The following is a 25,481-nucleotide window of genomic DNA, read 5'->3' as shown; positions in this document are numbered from 1 at the left end:
ACATAACAGTGAGGTACCAGGGACACTAACAGTGAGGTACCAAATACACTAACAGTGAGGTACCAGATACACGAACAGTGAGGTACCAGAGACACTAACAGTGAGGTACCAGGGACACTAACAGTGAGGTACCAGATACACTAACAGTGAGGTACCAGATACACTAACAGTGAGGTACCAGGGACACTAACAGTGAGGTACCAGGGACACTAACATTGAGGTACCAGGGACATTAACAGTGAGTTACCAGATACACTAACAGCGAGGTACCAGGGACACTAACAGTGAGTTACCAGGGACACTAACAGTGAGTTACCAGATACACTAACAGCGAGGTACCAGGGACACTAACAGTGAGGTACCAGGGACACTAACAGTGAGTTACCAGATACACTAACAGCGAGGTACCAGGGACACTAACAGTGAGGTACCAGGGACATTAACAGTGAGTTACCAGATACACTGACAGTGAGGTACCAGGGACACTAATAGTGAGGTACCAGATACACTAACAGTGAGGTACCAGGGACACTAACAGCGAGGTACCAGATACACTAACAGTGAGGTACCAGATACACTAACAGCGAAGTACCAGATACACTAACATCGAGGTACCAGATACACTAACAGTGAGGTACCAGATACACTAACAGTGAGATACCAGGGACATTAACAGTGAGATACCAGATACACTAACAGCGAGGTACCAGATACACTAACAGTGAGGTACCAGATACACTAACAGTGAGGTACCAGGGACACTAACAGTGAGGTACCAGATACACTAACAGTGAGGTACCAGGGACACTAACAGTGAGGTACCAGATACACTAACAGTGAGGTACCAGGGACACTAACAGTGAGGTACCAGATACACTAACAGTGAGGTACCAGGGACACTAACAGTGAGGTACCAGATACACTAACAGTGAGGTACCAGGGACACTAACAGTGAGGTACCAGATACACTAACAGTGAGGTACCAGATACACGAACTGTGAGGTACCAGAGACACTAACAGTGAGGTACCAGGGACACTAACAGTGAGGTACCAGATACACTAACAGTGACGTACCAGATACACTAACAGTGAGGTACCAGGGACACTAACAGTGAGGTACCAGGGACATGAACAGTGAGTTACCAGATACACTAACAGCGAGGTACCAGATACACTAACAGTGAGGTACCAGGGACACTAACAGTGAGGTACCAGATACACTAACAGTGAGGTACCAGATACACTAACAGTGAGATATCAGGGACAAAAACAGTGAGGTACCAGATACACTAACAGTGAGGTACCAGATACACTAACAGCGAGGTACCAGATACACTAACAGCGAGGTACCAGCGACATTAACAGTGAGTTACCAGATACACTAACAGTGAGGTACCAGATACACTAACAGCGAGGTACCAGATACACTAACAGCGAGGTACCAGCGACATTAACAGTGAGTTACCAGATACACTAACAGTGAGGTACCAGATACACTAACAGTGAGGTACCAGATACACTAACAGTGAGGTACCAGATACACTAACTGTGAGGTAGCAGGGACACTAACAGTGAGGTACCAGGGACACTAACAGTGAGGTACCAGGGACAATAATAGTGTGGTACCAGGGACAATAACAGTGAGGTACCAGGGACACTAACAGTGAGGAACCAGGGACACGAACAGTGAGGTACCAGATACACTAACATTGAGGTACCAGATACACTAACAGTGAGGTATCAGGGACACTAACAGCAAGATACCAGATACACTAACAGCGATGTACCAGGTACACTAACAGTGAGATACCAGGAACACTTACAGTGAGGTACGAGATACACTAACATCGAGGTACCAGGGACAATAACATCGAGGTTCCACGGACAATAACAGCGAGGTACCAGGGACACTAACAGCGAAGTACCAGATACATGAACAGTGAGGTACCAGATACACTAACAGCGAGGTATGAGGGACACTAACAGTGAGGTACCAGATAAACTAACATTGAGGTACCAGGGACACTAACAGTGAGGTACCAGATACACTAACAGTGAGGTACCAGGGACACTAACAGTGAGGTACCAGATACACTAACAGTGAGGTACCAGATACACGAACTGTGAGGTACCAGAGACACTAACAGTGAGGTACCAGGGACACTAACAGTGAGGTACCAGATACACTAACAGTGACGTACCAGATACACTAACAGTGAGGTACCAGGGACACTAACAGTGAGGTACCAGGGACATGAACAGTGAGTTACCAGATACACTAACAGCGAGGTACCAGATACACTAACAGTGAGGTACCAGGGACACTAACAGTGAGGTACCAGATACACTAACAGTGAGGTACCAGATACACTAACAGTGAGATATCAGGGACAAAAACAGTGAGGTACCAGATACACTAACAGTGAGGTACCAGATACACTAACAGCGAGGTACCAGATACACTAACAGCGAGGTACCAGCGACATTAACAGTGAGTTATCAGATACACTAACAGTGAGGTACCAGATATACTAACAGCGAGGTACCAGATACACTAACAGCGAGGTACCAGCGACATTAACAGTGAGTTACCAGATACACTAACAGTGAGGTACCAGATACACTAACAGTGAGGTACCAGATACACTAACAGTGAGGTACCAGATACACTAACTGTGAGGTAGCAGGGACACTAACAGTGAGGTACCAGGGACACTAACAGTGAGGTACCAGGGACAATAATAGTGTGGTACCAGGGACAATAACAGTGAGGTACCAGGGACACTAACAGTGAGGAACCAGGGACACGAACAGTGAGGTACCAGATACACTAACATTGAGGTACCAGATACACTAACAGTGAGGTATCAGGGACACTAACAGCAAGATACCAGATACACTAACAGCGATGTACCAGGTACACTAACAGTGAGATACCAGGAACACTTACAGTGAGGTACGAGATACACTAACATCGAGGTACCAGGGACAATAACATCGAGGTTCCACGGACAATAACAGCGAGGTACCAGGGACACTAACAGCGAAGTACCAGATACATGAACAGTGAGGTACCAGATACACTAACAGCGAGGTATGAGGGACACTAACAGTGAGGTACCAGATAAACTAACATTGAGGTACCAGGGACACTAACAGCGAGGTACCAGGGACACTAACAGCGAGGTACCAGATACACTAACAGTGAGGTACCAGGGACACTAACAGCGATGTACTGGGGACACTAACATGGAGGTACCGGGGACAGCAACAGTGAGGTACCAGATACACTAACAGTGAGGTACCGGGGACAGTAACAGTGAGGTACCAGATACACTAACAGCGAGGTACCAGATACACTAACAAACAGGTACCAGATACACTAACAGCGAGGTACCAGATACACTAACAAACAGGTACCAGATACACTAACAGTGAGGTACCAGATACACTAACAGTGAGGTACCAGATACACTAACAGTGAGGTACCAGATACACTAACAGTGAGATATCAGGGACAAAAACAGTGAGGTACCAGGGACACTAACAGTGAGGTACCAGGGACATTAACAGTGAGTTACCAGATACACTGACAGTGAGGTACCAGGGACACTAATAGTGAGGTACCAGATACACTAACAGTGAGGTACCAGGGACACTAACAGCGAGGTACCAGATACACTAACAGTGAGGTACCAGATACACTAACAGCGAGGTACCAGATACACTAACATCGAGGTACCAGATACACTAACAGTGAGGTACCAGATACACTAACAGTGAGATATCAGGGACATTAACAGTGAGATACCAGATACACTAACAGCGAGGTACCAGATACACTAACAGTGAGGTACCAGATACACTAACAGTGAGGTACCAGATACACTAACAGCGAGGTACCAGATACACTAACAGTGAGATACCAGATACACTAACAGCGAGGTACCAGATACACTAACAGTGAGGTACCAGGGACACTAACAGCGAGGTACCAGATACACTAACAGTGAGGTACCAGGGACACTAACAGTGAGGTATCAGATACACTAACAGTGAGGTACCAGGGACACGAACAGTGAGGTACCAGGGACACTAACAGTGAGGTACCAGATACACTAACAGCGAGGTACCAGATACACTAACAGTGAGGTACCAGGGACACTAACAGCGAGGTACCAGATACACTAACAGTGAGGTACCAGGGACACTAACAGTGAGGTATCAGATACACTAACAGTGAGGTACCAGGGACACGAACAGTGAGGTACCAGGGACACTAACAGCGAGGTACCAGGGACACTAACAGCGAGGTACCAGATACACTAACAGTGAGGTACCAGGGACACTAACAGCGATGTACTGGGGACACTAACATGGAGGTACCGGGGACAGCAACAGTGAGGTACCAGATACACTAACAGTGAGGTACCGGGGACAGTAACAGTGAGGTACCAGATACACTAACAGCGAGGTACCAGATACACTAACAAACAGGTACCAGATACACTAACAGCGAGGTACCAGATACACTAACAAACAGGTACCAGATACACTAACAGTGAGGTACCAGATACACTAACAGTGAGGTACCAGATACACTAACAGTGAGGTACCAGATACACTAACAGTGAGATATCAGGGACAAAAACAGTGAGGTACCAGGGACACTAACAGTGAGGTACCAGGGACATTAACAGTGAGTTACCAGATACACTGACAGTGAGGTACCAGGGACACTAATAGTGAGGTACCAGATACACTAACAGTGAGGTACCAGGGACACTAACAGCGAGGTACCAGATACACTAACAGTGAGGTACCAGATACACTAACAGCGAGGTACCAGATACACTAACATCGAGGTACCAGATACACTAACAGTGAGGTACCAGATACACTAACAGTGAGATACCAGGGACATTAACAGTGAGATACCAGATACACTAACAGCGAGGTACCAGATACACTAACAGTGAGGTACCAGATACACTAACAGTGAGGTACCAGATACACTAACAGCGAGGTACCAGATACACTAACAGTGAGGTACCAGGGACACTAACAGTGAGGTACCAGATACACTAACAGTGAGGTACCAGATACACTAACAGTGAGGTACCAGATACACTAACAGCGAGGTACCAGATACACTAACAGTGAGGTACCAGGGACACTAACAGTGAGGTACCAGGGACACTAACAGTGAGGCACCAGATACACTAACAGTGGGGTACCAGATACACTAACAGCGAGGTACCAGATACACTAACAGCGAGGTACCAGATACACTAACAGTGAGGTACCAGGGACACTAACAGTGAGGTACCAGGGACACTAACAGTGAGGTACCAGATACACTAACAGTGGGGTACCAGATACACTAACAGTGAGGTACCAGATACACTAACAGTGAGGTACCAGGGACACGAACAGTGAGGTACCACGGACACTAACAGTGAGGTACCAGATACACTAACAGTGAGGTACCAGATGCATAACAGTGAGGTACCAGGGAGACTAACAGTGAGGTACCAAATACACTAACAGTGAGGTACCAGATACACGAACAGTGAGGTACCAGAGACACTAACAGTGAGGTACCAGGGACACTAACAGTGAGGTACCAGGGACACTAACAGTGAGGTACCAGATACACTAACAGTGAGGTACCAGATACACTAACAGTGAGGTACCAGGGACAATAACAATGAGGTACCAGGGACACTAACAGTGAGGTACCAGATACACTAACAGTGAGGTACCAGGGACACTAACAGTGAGGTACCAGAGACAATAACAGTGAGGTACCAGATACACTAACAGTGAGGTACCAGATACACTAACAGTGAGGTACCAGATACACTAACAGTGAGGTACCAGATACACTAACAGTGAGGTACCAGGGACACTAACAGTGAGGTACCAGGGACACTAACAGTGAGTTACCAGATACACTAACAGCGAGGTACCAGGAACATTAACAGTGAGGTACCAGGGACACTAACAGCGAGGTACCAGGGACACTAACAGTGAGGTACCAGGGACACTAACAGCGAGGTACCAGATGCACTAACAGCGAGGTGCCAGATACACTAACAGTGAGGTACCAGGGACACTAACTGTGAGGTACCAGATACACTAACAGTGAGGTACCAGGGACACGAACAGTGAGGTACCACGGACACTAACAGTGAGGTACCAGATACACTAACAGTGAGGTACCAGATACATAACAGTGAGGTACCAGGGACACTAACAGTGAGGTACCAAATACACTAACAGTGAGGTACCAGATACACGAACAGTGAGGTACCAGAGACACTAACAGTGAGGTACCAGGGACACTAACAGTGAGGTACCAGATACACTAACAGTGAGGTACCAGATACACTAACAGTGAGGTACCAGGGACACTAACAGTGAGGTACCAGGGACACTAACATTGAGGTACCAGGGACATTAACAGTGAGTTACCAGATACACTAACAGCGAGGTACCAGGGACACTAACAGTGAGGTACCAGGGACACTAACAGTGAGTTACCAGATACACTAACAGCGAGGTACCAGGGACACTAACAGTGAGGTACCAGGGACACTAACAGTGAGTTACCAGATACACTAACAGCGAGGTACCAGGGACACTAACAGTGAGGTACCAGGGACATTAACAGTGAGTTACCAGATACACTGACAGTGAGGTACCAGGGACACTAATAGTGAGGTACCAGATACACTAACAGTGAGGTACCAGGGACACTAACAGCGAGGTACCAGATACACTAACAGTGAGGTACCAGATACACTAACAGCGAAGTACCAGATACACTAACATCGAGGTACCAGATACACTAACAGTGAGGTACCAGATACACTAACAGTGAGATACCAGGGACATTAACAGTGAGATACCAGATACACTAACAGCGAGGTACCAGATACACTAACAGTGAGGTACCAGATACACTAACAGTGAGGTACCAGGGACACTAACAGTGAGGTACCAGATACACTAACAGTGAGGTACCAGGGACACTAACAGTGAGGTACCAGATACACTAACAGTGAGGTACCAGGGACACTAACAGTGAGGTACCAGATACACTAACAGTGAGGTACCAGGGACACTAACAGTGAGGTACCAGATACACTAACAGTGAGGTACCAGGGACACTAACAGTGAGGTACCAGATACACTAACAGTGAGGTACCAGATACACGAACTGTGAGGTACCAGAGACACTAACAGTGAGGTACCAGGGACACTAACAGTGAGGTACCAGATACACTAACAGTGACGTACCAGATACACTAACAGTGAGGTACCAGGGACACTAACAGTGAGGTACCAGGGACATGAACAGTGAGTTACCAGATACACTAACAGCGAGGTACCAGATACACTAACAGTGAGGTACCAGGGACACGAACAGTGAGGTACCACGGACACTAACAGTGAGGTACCAGATACACTAACAGTGAGGTACCAGATACATAACAGTGAGGTACCAGGGACACTAACAGTGAGGTACCAAATACACTAACAGTGAGGTACCAGATACACGAACAGTGAGGTACCAGAGACACTAACAGTGAGGTACCAGGGACACTAACAGTGAGGTACCAGATACACTAACAGTGAGGTACCAGATACACTAACAGTGAGGTACCAGGGACACTAACAGTGAGGTACCAGGGACACTAACATTGAGGTACCAGGGACATTAACAGTGAGTTACCCGATACACTAACAGCGAGGTACCAGGGACACTAACAGTGAGGTACCAGGGACACTAACAGTGAGTTACCAGATACACTAACAGCGAGGTACCAGGGACACTAACAGTGAGGTACCAGGGACACTAACAGTGAGTTACCAGATACACTAACAGCGAGGTACCAGGGACACTAACAGTGAGGTACCAGGGACATTAACAGTGAGTTACCAGATACACTGACAGTGAGGTACCAGGGACACTAATAGTGAGGTACCAGATACACTAACAGTGAGGTACCAGGGACACTAACAGCGAGGTACCAGATACACTAACAGTGAGGTACCAGATACACTAACAGCGAAGTACCAGATACACTAACATCGAGGTACCAGATACACTAACAGTGAGGTACCAGATACACTAACAGTGAGATACCAGGGACATTAACAGTGAGATACCAGATACACTAACAGCGAGGTACCAGATACACTAACAGTGAGGTACCAGATACACTAACAGTGAGGTACCAGGGACACTAACAGTGAGGTACCAGATACACTAACAGTGAGGTACCAGGGACACTAACAGTGAGGTACCAGATACACTAACAGTGAGGTACCAGGGACACTAACAGTGAGGTACCAGATACACTAACAGTGAGGTACCAGGGACACTAACAGTGAGGTACCAGATACACTAACAGTGAGGTACCAGGGACACTAACAGTGAGGTACCAGATACACTAACAGTGAGGTACCAGATACACGAACTGTGAGGTACCAGAGACACTAACAGTGAGGTACCAGGGACACTAACAGTGAGGTACCAGATACACTAACAGTGACGTACCAGATACACTAACAGTGAGGTACCAGGGACACTAACAGTGAGGTACCAGGGACATGAACAGTGAGTTACCAGATACACTAACAGCGAGGTACCAGATACACTAACAGTGAGGTACCAGGGACACTAACAGTGAGGTACCAGATACACTAACAGTGAGGTACCAGATACACTAACAGTGAGATATCAGGGACAAAAACAGTGAGGTACCAGATACACTAACAGTGAGGTACCAGATACACTAACAGCGAGGTACCAGATACACTAACAGCGAGGTACCAGCGACATTAACAGTGAGTTACCAGATACACTAACAGTGAGGTAACAGATACACTAACAGCGAGGTACCAGATACACTAACAGCGAGGTACCAGCGACATTAACAGTGAGTTACCAGATACACTAACAGTGAGGTACCAGATACACTAACAGTGAGGTACCAGATACACTAACAGTGAGGTACCAGATACACTAACTGTGAGGTAGCAGGGACACTAACAGTGAGGTACCAGGGACACTAACAGTGAGGTACCAGGGACAATAATAGTGTGGTACCAGGGACAATAACAGTGAGGTACCAGGGACACTAACAGTGAGGAACCAGGGACACGAACAGTGAGGTACCAGATACACTAACATTGAGGTACCAGATACACTAACAGTGAGGTATCAGGGACACTAACAGCAAGATACCAGATACACTAACAGCGATGTACCAGGTACACTAACAGTGAGATACCAGGAACACTTACAGTGAGGTACGAGATACACTAACATCGAGGTACCAGGGACAATAACATCGAGGTTCCACGGACAATAACAGCGAGGTACCAGGGACACTAACAGCGAAGTACCAGATACATGAACAGTGAGGTACCAGATACACTAACAGCGAGGTATGAGGGACACTAACAGTGAGGTACCAGATAAACTAACATTGAGGTACCAGGGACACTAACAGCGAGGTACCAGGGACACTAACAGCGAGGTACCAGATACACTAACAGTGAGGTACCAGGGACACTAACAGCGATGTACTGGGGACACTAACATGGAGGTACCGGGGACAGCAACAGTGAGGTACCAGATACACTAACAGTGAGGTACCGGGGACAGTAACAGTGAGGTACCAGATACACTAACAGCGAGGTACCAGATACACTAACAAACAGGTACCAGATACACTAACAGCGAGGTACCAGATACACTAACAAACAGGTACCAGATACACTAACAGTGAGGTACCAGATACACTAACAGTGAGGTACCAGATACACTAACAGTGAGGTACCAGATACACTAACAGTGAGATATCAGGGACAAAAACAGTGAGGTACCAGGGACATTAACAGTGAGTTACCAGATACACTGACAGTGAGGTACCAGGGACACTAATAGTGAGGTACCAGATACACTAACAGTGAGGTACCAGGGACACTAACAGCGAGGTACCAGATACACTAACAGTGAGGTACCAGATACATAACAGTGAGGTACCAGGGACACTAACAGTGAGGTACCAAATACACTAACAGTGAGGTACCAGATACACGAACAGTGAGGTACCAGAGACACTAACAGTGAGGTACCAGGGACACTAACAGTGAGGTACCAGATACACTAACAGTGAGGTACCAGATACACTAACAGTGAGGTACCAGGGACACTAACAGTGAGGTACCAGGGACACTAACATTGAGGTACCAGGGACATTAACAGTGAGTTACCAGATACACTAACAGCGAGGTACCAGGGACACTAACAGTGAGGTACCAGGGACACTAACAGTGAGTTACCAGATACACTAACAGCGAGGTACCAGGGACACTAACAGTGAGGTACCAGGGACACTAACAGTGAGTTACCAGATACACTAACAGCGAGGTACCAGGGACACTAACAGTGAGGTACCAGGGACATTAACAGTGAGTTACCAGATACACTGACAGTGAGGTACCAGGGACACTAATAGTGAGGTACCAGATACACTAACAGTGAGGTACCAGGGACACTAACAGCGAGGTACCAGATACACTAACAGTGAGGTACCAGATACACTAACAGCGAAGTACCAGATACACTAACATCGAGGTACCAGATACACTAACAGTGAGGTACCAGATACACTAACAGTGAGATACCAGGGACATTAACAGTGAGATACCAGATACACTAACAGCGAGGTACCAGATACACTAACAGTGAGGTACCAGATACACTAACAGTGAGGTACCAGGGACACTAACAGTGAGGTACCAGATACACTAACAGTGAGGTACCAGGGACACTAACAGTGAGGTACCAGATACACTAACAGTGAGGTACCAGGGACACTAACAGTGAGGTACCAGATACACTAACAGTGAGGTACCAGGGACACTAACAGTGAGGTACCAGATACACTAACAGTGAGGTACCAGGGACACTAACAGTGAGGTACCAGATACACTAACAGTGAGGTACCAGATACACGAACTGTGAGGTACCAGAGACACTAACAGTGAGGTACCAGGGACACTAACAGTGAGGTACCAGATACACTAACAGTGACGTACCAGATACACTAACAGTGAGGTACCAGGGACACTAACAGTGAGGTACCAGGGACATGAACAGTGAGTTACCAGATACACTAACAGCGAGGTACCAGATACACTAACAGTGAGGTACCAGGGACACGAACAGTGAGGTACCACGGACACTAACAGTGAGGTACCAGATACACTAACAGTGAGGTACCAGATACATAACAGTGAGGTACCAGGGACACTAACAGTGAGGTACCAAATACACTAACAGTGAGGTACCAGATACACGAACAGTGAGGTACCAGAGACACTAACAGTGAGGTACCAGGGACACTAACAGTGAGGTACCAGATACACTAACAGTGAGGTACCAGATACACTAACAGTGAGGTACCAGGGACACTAACAGTGAGGTACCAGGGACACTAACATTGAGGTACCAGGGACATTAACAGTGAGTTACCCGATACACTAACAGCGAGGTACCAGGGACACTAACAGTGAGGTACCAGGGACACTAACAGTGAGTTACCAGATACACTAACAGCGAGGTACCAGGGACACTAACAGTGAGGTACCAGGGACACTAACAGTGAGTTACCAGATACACTAACAGCGAGGTACCAGGGACACTAACAGTGAGGTACCAGGGACATTAACAGTGAGTTACCAGATACACTGACAGTGAGGTACCAGGGACACTAATAGTGAGGTACCAGATACACTAACAGTGAGGTACCAGGGACACTAACAGCGAGGTACCAGATACACTAACAGTGAGGTACCAGATACACTAACAGCGAAGTACCAGATACACTAACATCGAGGTACCAGATACACTAACAGTGAGGTACCAGATACACTAACAGTGAGATACCAGGGACATTAACAGTGAGATACCAGATACACTAACAGCGAGGTACCAGATACACTAACAGTGAGGTACCAGATACACTAACAGTGAGGTACCAGGGACACTAACAGTGAGGTACCAGATACACTAACAGTGAGGTACCAGGGACACTAACAGTGAGGTACCAGATACACTAACAGTGAGGTACCAGGGACACTAACAGTGAGGTACCAGATACACTAACAGTGAGGTACCAGGGACACTAACAGTGAGGTACCAGATACACTAACAGTGAGGTACCAGGGACACTAACAGTGAGGTACCAGATACACTAACAGTGAGGTACCAGATACACGAACTGTGAGGTACCAGAGACACTAACAGTGAGGTACCAGGGACACTAACAGTGAGGTACCAGATACACTAACAGTGACGTACCAGATACACTAACAGTGAGGTACCAGGGACACTAACAGTGAGGTACCAGGGACATGAACAGTGAGTTACCAGATACACTAACAGCGAGGTACCAGATACACTAACAGTGAGGTACCAGGGACACTAACAGTGAGGTACCAGATACACTAACAGTGAGGTACCAGATACACTAACAGTGAGATATCAGGGACAAAAACAGTGAGGTACCAGATACACTAACAGTGAGGTACCAGATACACTAACAGCGAGGTACCAGATACACTAACAGCGAGGTACCAGCGACATTAACAGTGAGTTACCAGATACACTAACAGTGAGGTAACAGATACACTAACAGCGAGGTACCAGATACACTAACAGCGAGGTACCAGCGACATTAACAGTGAGTTACCAGATACACTAACAGTGAGGTACCAGATACACTAACAGTGAGGTACCAGATACACTAACAGTGAGGTACCAGATACACTAACTGTGAGGTAGCAGGGACACTAACAGTGAGGTACCAGGGACACTAACAGTGAGGTACCAGGGACAATAATAGTGTGGTACCAGGGACAATAACAGTGAGGTACCAGGGACACTAACAGTGAGGAACCAGGGACACGAACAGTGAGGTACCAGATACACTAACATTGAGGTACCAGATACACTAACAGTGAGGTATCAGGGACACTAACAGCAAGATACCAGATACACTAACAGCGATGTACCAGGTACACTAACAGTGAGATACCAGGAACACTTACAGTGAGGTACGAGATACACTAACATCGAGGTACCAGGGACAATAACATCGAGGTTCCACGGACAATAACAGCGAGGTACCAGGGACACTAACAGCGAAGTACCAGATACATGAACAGTGAGGTACCAGATACACTAACAGCGAGGTATGAGGGACACTAACAGTGAGGTACCAGATAAACTAACATTGAGGTACCAGGGACACTAACAGCGAGGTACCAGGGACACTAACAGCGAGGTACCAGATACACTAACAGTGAGGTACCAGGGACACTAACAGCGATGTACTGGGGACACTAACATGGAGGTACCGGGGACAGCAACAGTGAGGTACCAGATACACTAACAGTGAGGTACCGGGGACAGTAACAGTGAGGTACCAGATACACTAACAGCGAGGTACCAGATACACTAACAAACAGGTACCAGATACACTAACAGCGAGGTACCAGATACACTAACAAACAGGTACCAGATACACTAACAGTGAGGTACCAGATACACTAACAGTGAGGTACCAGATACACTAACAGTGAGGTACCAGATACACTAACAGTGAGATATCAGGGACAAAAACAGTGAGGTACCAGGGACATTAACAGTGAGTTACCAGATACACTGACAGTGAGGTACCAGGGACACTAATAGTGAGGTACCAGATACACTAACAGTGAGGTACCAGGGACACTAACAGCGAGGTACCAGATACACTAACAGTGAGGTTCCAGATACACTCACAGCGAGGTACCAGATACACTAACATCGAGGTACCAGATACACTAACAGTGAGGTACCAGATACACTAACAGTGAGATACCAGGGACATTAACAGTGAGATACCAGATACACTAACAGCGAGGTACCAGATACACTAACAGTGAGGTACCAGATACACTAACAGTGAGGTACCAGATACACTAACAGCGAGGTACCAGATACACTAACAGTGAGATACCAGATACACTAACAGCGAGGTACCAGATACACTAACAGTGAGGTACCAGGGACACTAACAGCGAGGTACCAGATACACTAACAGTGAGGTACCAGGGACACTAACAGTGAGGTATCAGATACACTAACAGTGAGGTACCAGGGACACGAACAGTGAGGTACCAGGGACACTAACAGTGAGGTACCAGATACACTAACAGTGAGGTACCAGATACACTAACAGTGAGGTACCAGATACACTAACAGTGAGGTACCAGGGACACTAACAGTGAGGTACCAGATACACTAACAGTGAGGTACCAGGGACACTAACAGTGAGGTACCAGATACACTAACAGTGAGGTACCAGATACACGAACTGTGAGGTACCAGAGACACTAACAGTGAGGTACCAGGGACACTAACAGTGAGGTACCAGATACACTAACAGTGAGGTACCAGATACACTAACAGTGAGGTACCAGGGACACTAACAGTGAGGTACCAGGGACACTAACAGTGAGGTACCAGGGACATGAACAGTGAGTTACCAGATACACTAACAGCGAGGTACCAGATACACTAACAGTGAGGTACCAGGGACACTAACAGTGAGGTACCAGATACACTAACAGTGAGGTACCAGATACACTAACAGTGAGATATCAGGGACAAAAACAGTGAGGTACCAGGGACACTAACAGTGAGGTACCAGGGACATTAACAGTGAGTTACCAGATACACTAACAGTGAGGTACCAGGGACACTAACAGTGAGGTACCAGATACACTAACAGTGAGGTACCAGGGACACTAACAGCGAGGTACCAGATACACTAACAGCGAGGTACCAGATACACTAACAGTGAGGGACCAGATACACTAACAGTGAGGTACCAGGGACACTAACAGCGAGGTACCAGGGACACCAACAGTGAGGTACCAGGGACACTAACCGCGATGTACTGGGGACACTAACAGTGAGGTACCAGATACACTAACCGCGATGTACTGGGGACACTAACAGTGAGGTAACAGATAAACTAACAGTGAGGTACCAGATACACTACCAGCAAGGTACGACATACACTAACAGCGAGGTACCAGGGACGCTAGCAGCGAGTACCAGGGACACTAACAGCGAGGTACCGGGAACACTAACAGCGAGGTACCAGGGACACTAACAGCGAGGTACCAGGGACACTAACAGTGAGGTACCAGATACACTAACAGCGAGGTACCAGGGACACTAACAGCGAGGTACCGGGGACACTAACAGTGAGGTACTGGGGACACTAACAGCGAGGTACCAGATACACTAACAGCGAGATAACAGTGTAGTGTAACAAAATTTGCAGATGACACAAAGATTAGTGGGAAAGCGGGTTGTGTCGAGGACACAGAAATGCGGCAAAGAGATTTAGATACGTTAAGTGAATGGGCTAAGGTTTGGCAGATGGAATACAATGTCGGAAACTGTGAGGTCATCCACCTTGGAAATAAAAATAGTAAAAGGGAATATTATTTGAATGGGGAGAAATTACAACATGCTGCGGTGCAGAGGGACCTGGGGGTCCTTGTGCATGAAACTCTTTTCGAGTTTATCTGTAAAACAAAACATTAAACCGTGCCACCCGACCTGGGTGACACACCAGACATTTACAAGGCCCTTTTTTTCCTTTTTTTTTTGTGTTTTTCTTTTTTTTTTGGTTTTTTATTTGGGCACTAAAATCACAATTTTTCCCCAGTGCCCCCTATAAAAGGGAAGGGGGACACTAAAAGCACTGGCAATTAAAACAAATTAAACTTAAAAAACGTAAAATCAAATTAAAATTTGGTTGCCGGGCGTGATGATGCACTCCAGTCCCTCCGGTGCCCACCTCTCGCGGAAGGCCGCGAGCGTACCGGTGGAGACCGCGTGCTCCATCTCCAAGGACACCCTGAACCGGATGTAAGAGCGGAAGAGAGGCAGGCAGTCAGGTTGAACGACCCCCTCGACCGCCCACTGCCTGGACCGGCTGATGGCACCCTTGGCCGTGCCCAGGAGCAGTCCTACGAGGAGGCCTTCGGACCTACCCGCTCCCCTCCGCACAGGGTGCCCAAAGATCAGGAGAGTGGGACTGAAGTGCAGCCAGAATTTCAGGAGCAGCCCCTTCAAATAATAAAACAGGGGCTGCAACCTTGTGCTTTCCATAAAAACATGGAACACGGACTCTTCCAGACCGCAGAAATTGCAGGCGGCCTGGGAGTCCGTGAACCGGCTTAAAAATTTGTTGCACGGCACTGCTCCGTGCACCACCCTCCAGGCCAAGTCCCCGATGAATAGTGGGAGGACCCCTGCGTAGAGTGCCCTCCATCAGGGACCCCCGCCTCCTCCGGACGGCAAGATGGTGCGCCATGGCGTGTCCGGACGGCCGGCGAGGATGGCAAAGTTGAGGGTGTGCAGGAGCAGCCCGTACAGGAAACCCCTCCGCGCGGAACTGAAAGGCACGGAGGGGATTTCCCCGAGGCGGCTCAAGTTGTGAGGCGCTGGCCCCCGAGGGAGGTTCCGGGGTTTGGCGCCGATGAGGAATTCCGTCCGGACGGGGGTCAGTTCGGACGGGATCTCCCCACGTGCTTGAGCCTCCTCGATGCACCTAACGGAGTCAGGGCCCAGAGCTGTTTTTAGCGACTCGATGGCATCGGCCGCGTGGCGGACGTTGGCAGAATTTAGGCGCCGCGCTAGCGTGTCTGGCGCCATCCAGCCCGCTCCTCCGCCATCGAGCAGGTCCCTGACCCTGGTCACCTCACCAGCCACAGCCCTCTCTTCCGACCGCCACATGAAGCCTCGGTCGTGGACGTACGGATTCCCGAGCAGCGGCTCCTGCAGGACGGCCGCCACTCCAGCCGGCGGAGATCTGCGCTTGGTGGAGACTTTGTTCCAGACCCTGATGAGTTCCCTGTAAAAGACAGGCAGCTCCCGGAGGGCGGTCCTGACACCCCCCAAGTTCACAAACAGGAGCTGCGTGTCGTAATTGAGGTCGCGCTGCTGGCGGAAGAAATACGTCGCCAGAGCACACCACCTAGGATGGGGCTCGACGTAAAGGTATCTCTGCAGGGTCTGAAGACGGAAAGTCGCGAGCTGGGCGCTGACGCACACCAACGACTGACCGCCCTCCTCAAGCGGGAGACTCAAGACCGCGGCAGAGACCCAGTGCTTCCTGTTGTTCCAGAAGAAGTCCACCAGCTTCTTCTGTATCTTGGCGACAAACGCAGGGGGAGGGGTCAAAGTGACCAGCCGGTACCACAACATTGCGGCCACCAGCTGGTTTAATGACTAGCGCTCGACCCCTGTAGGACAGCACTCGGAGCAGTCCTGTCCAGCGCCCTAGGCGAGCGGCGACCTTGGCCTCCAGCTCCTGCCAGTTCGCCGGCCAGGCTCCCTCGTCGGGGCTAAGGTAGACTCCCAGATAGAGGAGATGGGTCGTGCTCCAGGCAAAAGGCCTGAGCTCCTCCGGCAGGGAGTCCACCCGCCACTGACCCACCAGGAGTCCGGAACATTTCTCCCAGTTGATCCTGGCGGAGGATGCAGCCGAGTAAATCTCCTGGCACTCACGCATCCTCCGCAGGTCAGCGGGATCCTCTACCGCGAGGAGCACGTCATCGGCGTAAGCCGAGAGGACGACCTCCACGCCCGGCCCTTGCAGAGCCAGTCCCATCAATACGTCCGCAAGAGGCGCAGGAAAGACTCCACGCAAACGGCGTATAACTGGCCGGACATGGGGCATCCCTGGCGCACCCCTCTCCTAAAGCGAAGGGGCGCCGTCAAGAACCCGTTAACCTTAATCAGACACTCCGCGGCGGCGTACAAAAGTCGGATCCGGGCGACGAAATGCGTCCCGAACCCGAAAGCGTGCAGAGTTCCGAGCAGATAGTCGTGATCCACCCTGTCGAACGCCTTCACTTGGTCGAGGGATAGGAAGGCGACCGACAGACCAGCCTCCTGGGAACAATGGATGAGGTCCCGGACCAGATGGATGTTATCGTGGATTGTCCGGCCCGGGACCGTGTAGGACTGGTCGGGGTGGATCATGTGGTCCAGCACGGCACCAAGGCGAGCAGACATCGCCCTGGCGAAGATTTTGTAGTCCGTGCTGAGGAGGGAGACCGGGCGCCAGTTCTTAAGGAGGCGGAGATCGCCCTTCTTAGGCAGCAGGACGATGACTGCCCTGCGCCAAGAGAGGGGCATCTCCCCGGTCGCCAGACTTTCCCCCAGGACCCGCGCGTAGTCGCCCCCCAGGACGTCCCAGAACGCCCTGTGGAACTCCACGGTCAGCCCGTCCAGCCCCGGGGATTTTCCCCTCGAGAGCCGGGAGAGGGCACCGGTCAGCTCCGCCAGGCTTAGCGGAGCTTCCAGATTTTCGGCGCCCTCCGGGCTGACCTTCGGCAGGTCCTCCCACAAAACTCTACGCGCTTCCTCGCTGGACGGATCCGGAGAGAACAGAGCCCCGTAATATTCACGGGCCCTGTTGTTGACGCCCTCCGGATCCGAGACGAGAGAGCCGTCGTCGGCCAGCAGCGTCAAGAGCTGCTTACGGACATTCTGCCTTTTTTCCAGCGAGTAGAAGAAGGGGGAGCCGCGGTCCAGATCCCGCAGGAACCGGATCCGCGACCTCACGACCGCGCCTCGGGATCCGACGAGCTGCAGGTCCTTCAGCGCGGCCTTCTTCGCTTCGTACACCGTCCGCAGGGCCGGGTCCTGGATGACTTGACCGAGACGGGCTTCCAGGTCGAGCACCTCTTTTTCAAGGCGCCCGACTCTGGCCGCCCGCCTCTTGGTCGACCCCCTCGCGTACTCTTGACAGAAGACGCGGACGTGAGCCTTGCCCACGTCCCACCATAGCCTCAAGGAGGGGAAGCCCCCCTGCTTCCTTCTCCAGTCGGACCAGAATCGACGGAACGAGTCCTGGAACCGCACGTCCTCCAGCAGCCGGTTGTTAAAGTGCCAGTACGCGGACCCCGTCCTCGCGCGGAGCGAAGCGAGCTCCGCCCACACCAGGTGGTGGTCCGAACACGGCACCGGCCGCATGGAGGCCGCCGGGACGCAGGAAACGTACGCCCGAGACACGTAAAGGCGGTCGACTCTGGACCATCCGACTCCAGGCCTCACCCAAGTAAAGGCGCTGGAGTCGGGGTGGAGATTTCGCCAGACGTCCACCAAGTCGAAGGACCCGACCAGGTCCCTCAACTTCTCCATCGCCGTCATGCTCTGCGGGGCACCGGAGCGGTCCCTCGCCTCGAGGGTGCAGTTAAAATTCCCCCCCAGAGGACATTGCAGTCGCCGACGTCGACGGAGCCAAGAAGAGCGGACACCTCATCAAAGAAGCGCATTTGCTGCGGGCCGGGCTGAGGGGCGTACACGTTCACGAGATGGAGCGGCACGTCCCCCAGGCGAACCGTTATGTGCAGCAAGCGGCCTGGCATGGGCTCCTCGACCCCCAAGATCTCCGGCTGAAAATGCGGGCCCAGCAAGATGGCCACCCCACTAGAAATGGCGGTGAGGTGGCTCATGCGGACCTCTCCTTGCCATTCCAGGAGCCACGTGGCTTCGTCTCCCGGAACGGTGTGGGTTTCTTGCAGGAAGCACACCGCATATTTCCCCTCCCGCAGGAGCGAAAAATTGTCAAATCTACGGCGTGCCCCTCTGCCGCCGTTGATGTTGAGGCTGGCTATGGTTATCTTCATGGCAAAAGCATAGTGCAACCTCTACCTTAACCTATTGCGGGGGAGGGAGCGGAGTCTTTTGTTGACCTCCACTCCTTCAGCAGCCCAGCGAGGAACTTTTTGAGCCGGCACATATCAAGGCCTTGCGCCCTTGATAAGGGCCCGCCCGCGTATTAGTGGCGACGCGGACGGAAGCGATGAGCAGCCCCGGCTCGGACCATCTTTCCCGGGCCAGATGGGCTCGGTTGCGGCGACCCTGGCTCTCGACCAAAAAGTCCCGGAGATCCTCTACGGGAATGAGGGGGGACTCAGCGGCGGGCACGAGGAAATCCACCTCCTCACTGGCGATGGACTCGAGATCTTCACCCGCGTCCTCCACCGAGTCCCCGTCCCCCTCCGGGAGGTCGCCGCTAGCAGCCGGCCTGTCGACCGCATGAGGTACGGCAAACGGCCCAGCCGCTCCATCTGGCCCTGGCTCTGCCCCGATCCCACCCCCAGGATCGTCGGCAGAGGAGTCCCCACTGGGCTCTTTTAGAATTGGTGCTGGGTCGGGAAGCGACAGCGGAAGGGGTTCCTCCTCCGCCCCAGGAGCCGGGGAACACGGAGAGACCCGGCCATAGAAAATCCCCAGACCCTCCAAGTGCTCCAGCTCCAAAGTAGGGGGCGAGGGTGGGTGTTCCTCCCCCTCCCCGCCGCCACCCCCCGGCCCAGCGTGTACAGATTCATTAAAAGTGTTAATACTTTGTATTTCTGCCGAGTCGAGCGACTCCCGGGGGAAGTTGGATATTGGCTGGGCGGGCTCAGGTTCGGCCTTTTCGGCCCCGCCCGCCTCAGTCCCCGGGACGCTCGACCCGGCGGCTACGCATTCCTCCGCTGGCCCCACGCCCCCCACGACAGGTAGATTTTTCACGCCATCCCCGGGAGGCAGCGGCTGGGCAACCTCGACTGCCTCACCTCCCAGGGGACAGACTCCTCTCGCCTACGGCGCAGTTTGGGGGCGCGGGTGGGGGACGCGGGACACGCGGCGGGCACCGACTCCTCCCCGGAAGGATGTTGTTCACCCCGCGTCATTGGAGCGGCACCTCTTTTTTTTCCTGGGGGGGCACGGAGACACCCGGGTCTGCCGAGGCCTCCCGCTCCACTCCCCCCTTTTTCTTATCTTGCCCTCTGCGGTATTAGTCAAGGGCTCGGGCACGGGCTCAGGGAACCCCGCGCTCGCTGGTGACGGGGTTGGGCCGATCGCGGTGAACAGCTTGTCTGGCGCACTAAGGGGACCCGCCTCTAGGTGTTTCGCCTTCTTCCGCGCCTTCTTTCCGGCCGGACGCTCTCCCTCCCCCCCGCCGGAGGCCGTGAAAACAAAGGCCCCCGACGATGCCCGCGCACCCACAGCTCCCGGCACGCGGACGCTACTGGGGGGAGGGGTGGCGGCGACGCCAGCCTTGGCCGCCCTCGGTGGTTTGGCGGCTTTGGAGGCGGGGCAGTTCTTGCGAACGTGCCCCACCTCCCTGCAGGCATGGCACCGCACGCCGTCCGAAGTCCAGAAGACGCGGTAGGCAGTCCCCTCGTGCACCACATTAAAATTCCCCTCCGTCGTCTCCTCCCTCGCCAGCCGGACAAAGAGCTGGCGGCGGAAGGAGAACACATGGCGCAGGCTGTTCTCCCTGAGGCCGAGCGGTATGGGGTTGATCCCCGACCTTACCTCCCCCAGTTGGTGTAGGTGAGGGAGGAGGAGCTCAGCGGGAACAAAGGGCGGGACGTTTGATAGAATGACCCTCTGCGCGGTGGCCTCGAGAGGATCCACCGGCAGGAACGTCCCGCCCACCGTGAGCCCCTTTTCAAGGGCCAGGGACACCGCCCGCTTTGACCCCAGGAAGAACACGGCCTTCCCAGACATCTTGGAGGCTGCGACAATGGCCGAGGGGCCGACTACCCCAGCCATCGCCCGCACGCACTCCTCAATGCTCATTGTGGGGTGAGTGTAGCTCTTGACCCTGTGTTTCGTAGTTATAAGTCTGAATGGTGGCAGGGCAGCAGGTGACGCAGGAGGTGCCGTGGATGTGGATGCCGCCTGCGCATAAGTCCTAGCTGGCCCTGCCACCGGCGTAGATGGGGTCGCCATCACGGGGTCCCTTTAAGGGCTACACCCACCCCAAAGTCACAGGCCTTAATGGTCTTTAAATGGCCTCATTTAATAGACTGAGCAGAGGAGCTCTTAACGAGGCACACCTCTCCCCTAGTTGGCAATTGGGGAGGGGCCTTGCTCCCTCTGCTCAGTTGTCTTAATTGTTTTATATTTTTCCAATCAATTTGGGAGGAAAAGGGCTCTCAGAGAGAGAGGGGAGAGACAGAGAGTAACAGAGAAAGAGAGAGGGGGGTGGGAAGGGGGGAAACTGCGAGGGCAGGTCTCCCCTCGCAGCTGTGGGTGGGTGCAATCCCCAGATGGCAAACAAAAATAGTTTTTGGGGTGGTCTTCGGGTGAGGGGAGAAGATGCCTTCACCTGGTGCAGCTGGAGCCACACAGGCATACACTCCCAACGATGTTAATTAGGGTAGATTAATTGTTTCTTCAGCCTGGTAGCTCCAGCTATCCCAGGCTAGGCAATGGGGGAGGGGTGCTTCAAAGGTGTGTGGGGCCTAGTTGTAAGCAAGGCCCCCACACACACTTCCACATGCACACAACCCCCGCGATGTTTCGGCCCCCGACTGGTCTTCTTTCCTCCTCCCACCGATACAGCAAAGTCTTTTAGGGACTGCACCAATACACCCACCTGTAGAATGGTAGAGTCTCCCTCCTTCCACACTGGATGGTGTTGTTGGTCTTTCCCCATCTCTCCAACTCTTTGTAGAAATGGTGAAGTTGTTCAAGTTTTCTGCTTTTTCCTCCTCTCCCTCTGGGTGAAAGTTGGTGGTGAAGCCCCTTCCTTCCTTCCTTCTCTTCCTGGGCTGATTCACAGGCCCAGCCAGGAGCAAAAGCAGCAGCTCCTTCTCTCACTGCTCACAGCTCCAACTGTTTAGGCCACGCCTCCACTGCTCCACAATTGGCCCAGGTGCAGCAGCTAATCAGGAAGGCGAATGGAATGTTGGCCTTCATTGCGAGAGGGATGGAGTACAAAAGCAGGGAGGTCCTGCTGCAACTGTACAGGGTATTGGTGAGGCCGCACCTGGAGTACTGCGTGCAGTTTTGATCACCTTACTTAAGGAAGGATATACTAGCTTTGGAGGGGGTACAGAGACGATTCATGAGGCTGATTCCGGAGATGAGGAGGTTACCTTATGATGATAGATTGAGTAGACTGGGTCTTTACTCGTCGGAGTTCAGAAGGATGAGGGGTGATCTTCTAGAAACATTTGAAATAATGAAAGGGACAGACAAGATAGAGGCAGAGAGGTTGTTTCCACTGGTCGGGGAGACGAGAACTAGGGGGCACAGCCTCAAAATACGGGGGAGCCAATTTAAAACTGAGTTGAGAAGGAATTTCTTCTCCCAGAGGGTTGTGAATCTGTGGAATTCTCTGCCCAAGGAAGCAGTTGAGGCTAGCTCATTGAATGTATTCAAATCAAAGATAGATAGATTTTTAACCAATAAGGGAATTAAGGGTTACGGGGAGCGGGCGGGTAAGTGGAGCTGAGTCCACGGCCAGATCAGCCATGATCTTGTTGAATGGCTAAGCAGGCTCGAGGGGCTAGATGGCCTATTCCTGTTCCTAATTCTTAATGTTCTTATGTTCTTATGTACTTCTCCCGACAGTTCTGATACCTCGTCACCCACCCCACTATTGGTGTCCAGGAGTGATCATGTAAGGTCAATGCTCTCCGCACTCATTGCCATCATCTGAACCACATCTGTTAGATCCTGCACCTGAGGAGAGCGCTGTCGAGCTCTCCTTCCCCTCCTCACCCTGGGTGTGGCTCACTACATCCCACTGGGACCCACAGCCTCGGACAGTGGGGCCCTGGGTGTGGCTCACTACATCCCACTGGGACCCACAGCCTCGGACAGTGGGGCCCTGGGTGTGGCTCACTACATCCCACTGGGACCCACAGCCTCGGACTGTGGGAACCCATGGAATGTCCCAGCAACACTCGTACCACTCAGGAAAAGGGTTGGCACCTCAATGGGGGACACCTGCACCTCCTCCAGAGTGAGTACAACCCCTCCCCCTCACCCTCATGCTCTTGGTCTGGAAGGTGGGATTGTCTTGTCCGCGTCTCAATCTTCTGCATCGTCAAGGTTGGCCTCAAGTTCTGCAAAATATAACAGAACAGACAAATGGTTAGCAGCAGAGGAGGGGCCAGGGTGGGTGGTAGGAGTAGGCTCACACAGTGCAGGCAGCAGGCTGATTTGAAGGACCACGATGAATGATAGCACATTGCATCAACTGAAGTGTAGCTGATAGAGACATCCCCATGAACCGAAGCGTGGCTAGCCCGCGCGGTACTTAACATTTAGCAAAGGCAGACTGTGGAATTTGCAGGACTTACCCTCTCCCTCGAGTGTGGGCCCAGCTTGTGTCGTGGTGATTGCTTTTCTCCAGGCAGGACCCATCAAAGCAGTGAGCCTCTCTTCCAAGGGTGTCAGTGGGTGCAGGTTTACCAGGCTCCTCCTGTTCGAGTTCTTTCCCTTTTGTTGTGTGCCAGCTTCCTCTGCAAAGATGAAAACATAACTTTTGAGGGAGGGTGTCTTTCTGCTGGGTGGGACATGCAGCTGGTCACATTTACAATTGCAATTCCATTGAATAAATGAAAATATTCCTTACACTGACTACTTGACCAAGGTCCTGCCACTTCTCTCTGCACCGACCTCCAGACCTCGGGGTGGTCAGCATTGCACCGTAATCTTCTGCAAGTTGGTTCCAGCGTTTCTTCATTTCTTTTGGTGAAACTTATATGTGACCTCTGCTGGTGTCCAGCTCGTGCCATCTGGCCTCAATCACAGTAACTAGTGCGTCCACTTCACCCTGTAAGGAATTCTAGGTCCTTGTGCCGCGTTGCATCTTGTATTGCAGCTCGGATTTTTCCAATGAGAATTAAAGTTCTCACACCCAACTGGTCCTTTACAAATGGCCGAAAGCAGACCGAGAGCTGTCCTGTACATGCGCGCCCATAGCAATCACGTCAAAAACGTTCATTTTTTTCACGCATGCGCAGAAGGGGGGCATTGTTTTTTCGGCGCAGACATTAGGCTCCACCCCCTGAAGATACAGGGCAGGCTGCGTGGCCCCAATTTCAAACAATAGAACGGGGAAACTTGCTGCTTATTTTTTTGGAGTTGAGGCGTAACTCTGGCAATACGCTAAAAAACGGCATTGGGGAAATTTGAGGCTATAGACCTTACGTACTTCCTGAATACCCGCTGAATGAATTCATTAAACAGTGATAAAGTAAAACTGTGATTGGTGAAAATAAGACACTTACTGTGTGTGAGAACAGACGGAAGGAGAAACACACAGAAACTGAACATCAAACCAGCTGGCATTTTGCTGCAGACAAATCGTCGACTCATTTCACAGATTCACTCTCTTTCCCTGTAAGAAATACACACATAGATACAGATATATATTGTACCAGAAAACCACCAGACGTAAAACTGAGGCACATTTCTTCAATATGTTTAACACTTCAGACTGTGAAGAAAAATAAAACAGATAAAACAGCTTACCAAATGATTTCCTCACGCATGGGAACACCATCACCTCCAAGTTCCCCTCCAAGT

The 25,481-nt window shown here is 51.1% G+C and overlaps 1 protein-coding gene across 1 annotated transcript in view; it reads right to left on the bottom strand.

Annotated features, from left to right (window-relative positions):
- The window catches only part of LOC139273575 (probable G-protein coupled receptor 139), a 64,640-nt gene extending 39,379 nt beyond the window's left edge, over positions 1–25,261 (bottom strand). The window contains exon 1 of the mRNA XM_070890543.1: positions 25,184–25,261. Coding sequence (XP_070746644.1) covers positions 25,184–25,244 — 61 coding nt within the window. The 5' untranslated portion in view covers positions 25,245–25,261. The remainder of the gene's footprint in view (positions 1–25,183) is intronic.
- Positions 25,262–25,481: the final 220 nt, after the last annotated feature.

The sequence above is a fragment of the Pristiophorus japonicus genome, chromosome 1, assembly GCF_044704955.1.
Source record: "Pristiophorus japonicus isolate sPriJap1 chromosome 1, sPriJap1.hap1, whole genome shotgun sequence".
Classification (NCBI taxonomy): domain Eukaryota; kingdom Metazoa; phylum Chordata; class Chondrichthyes; family Pristiophoridae; genus Pristiophorus; species Pristiophorus japonicus.
Note: the sequence above shows the minus strand (reverse complement) of the source record. Positions and strands in the feature narration are given on the sequence as shown.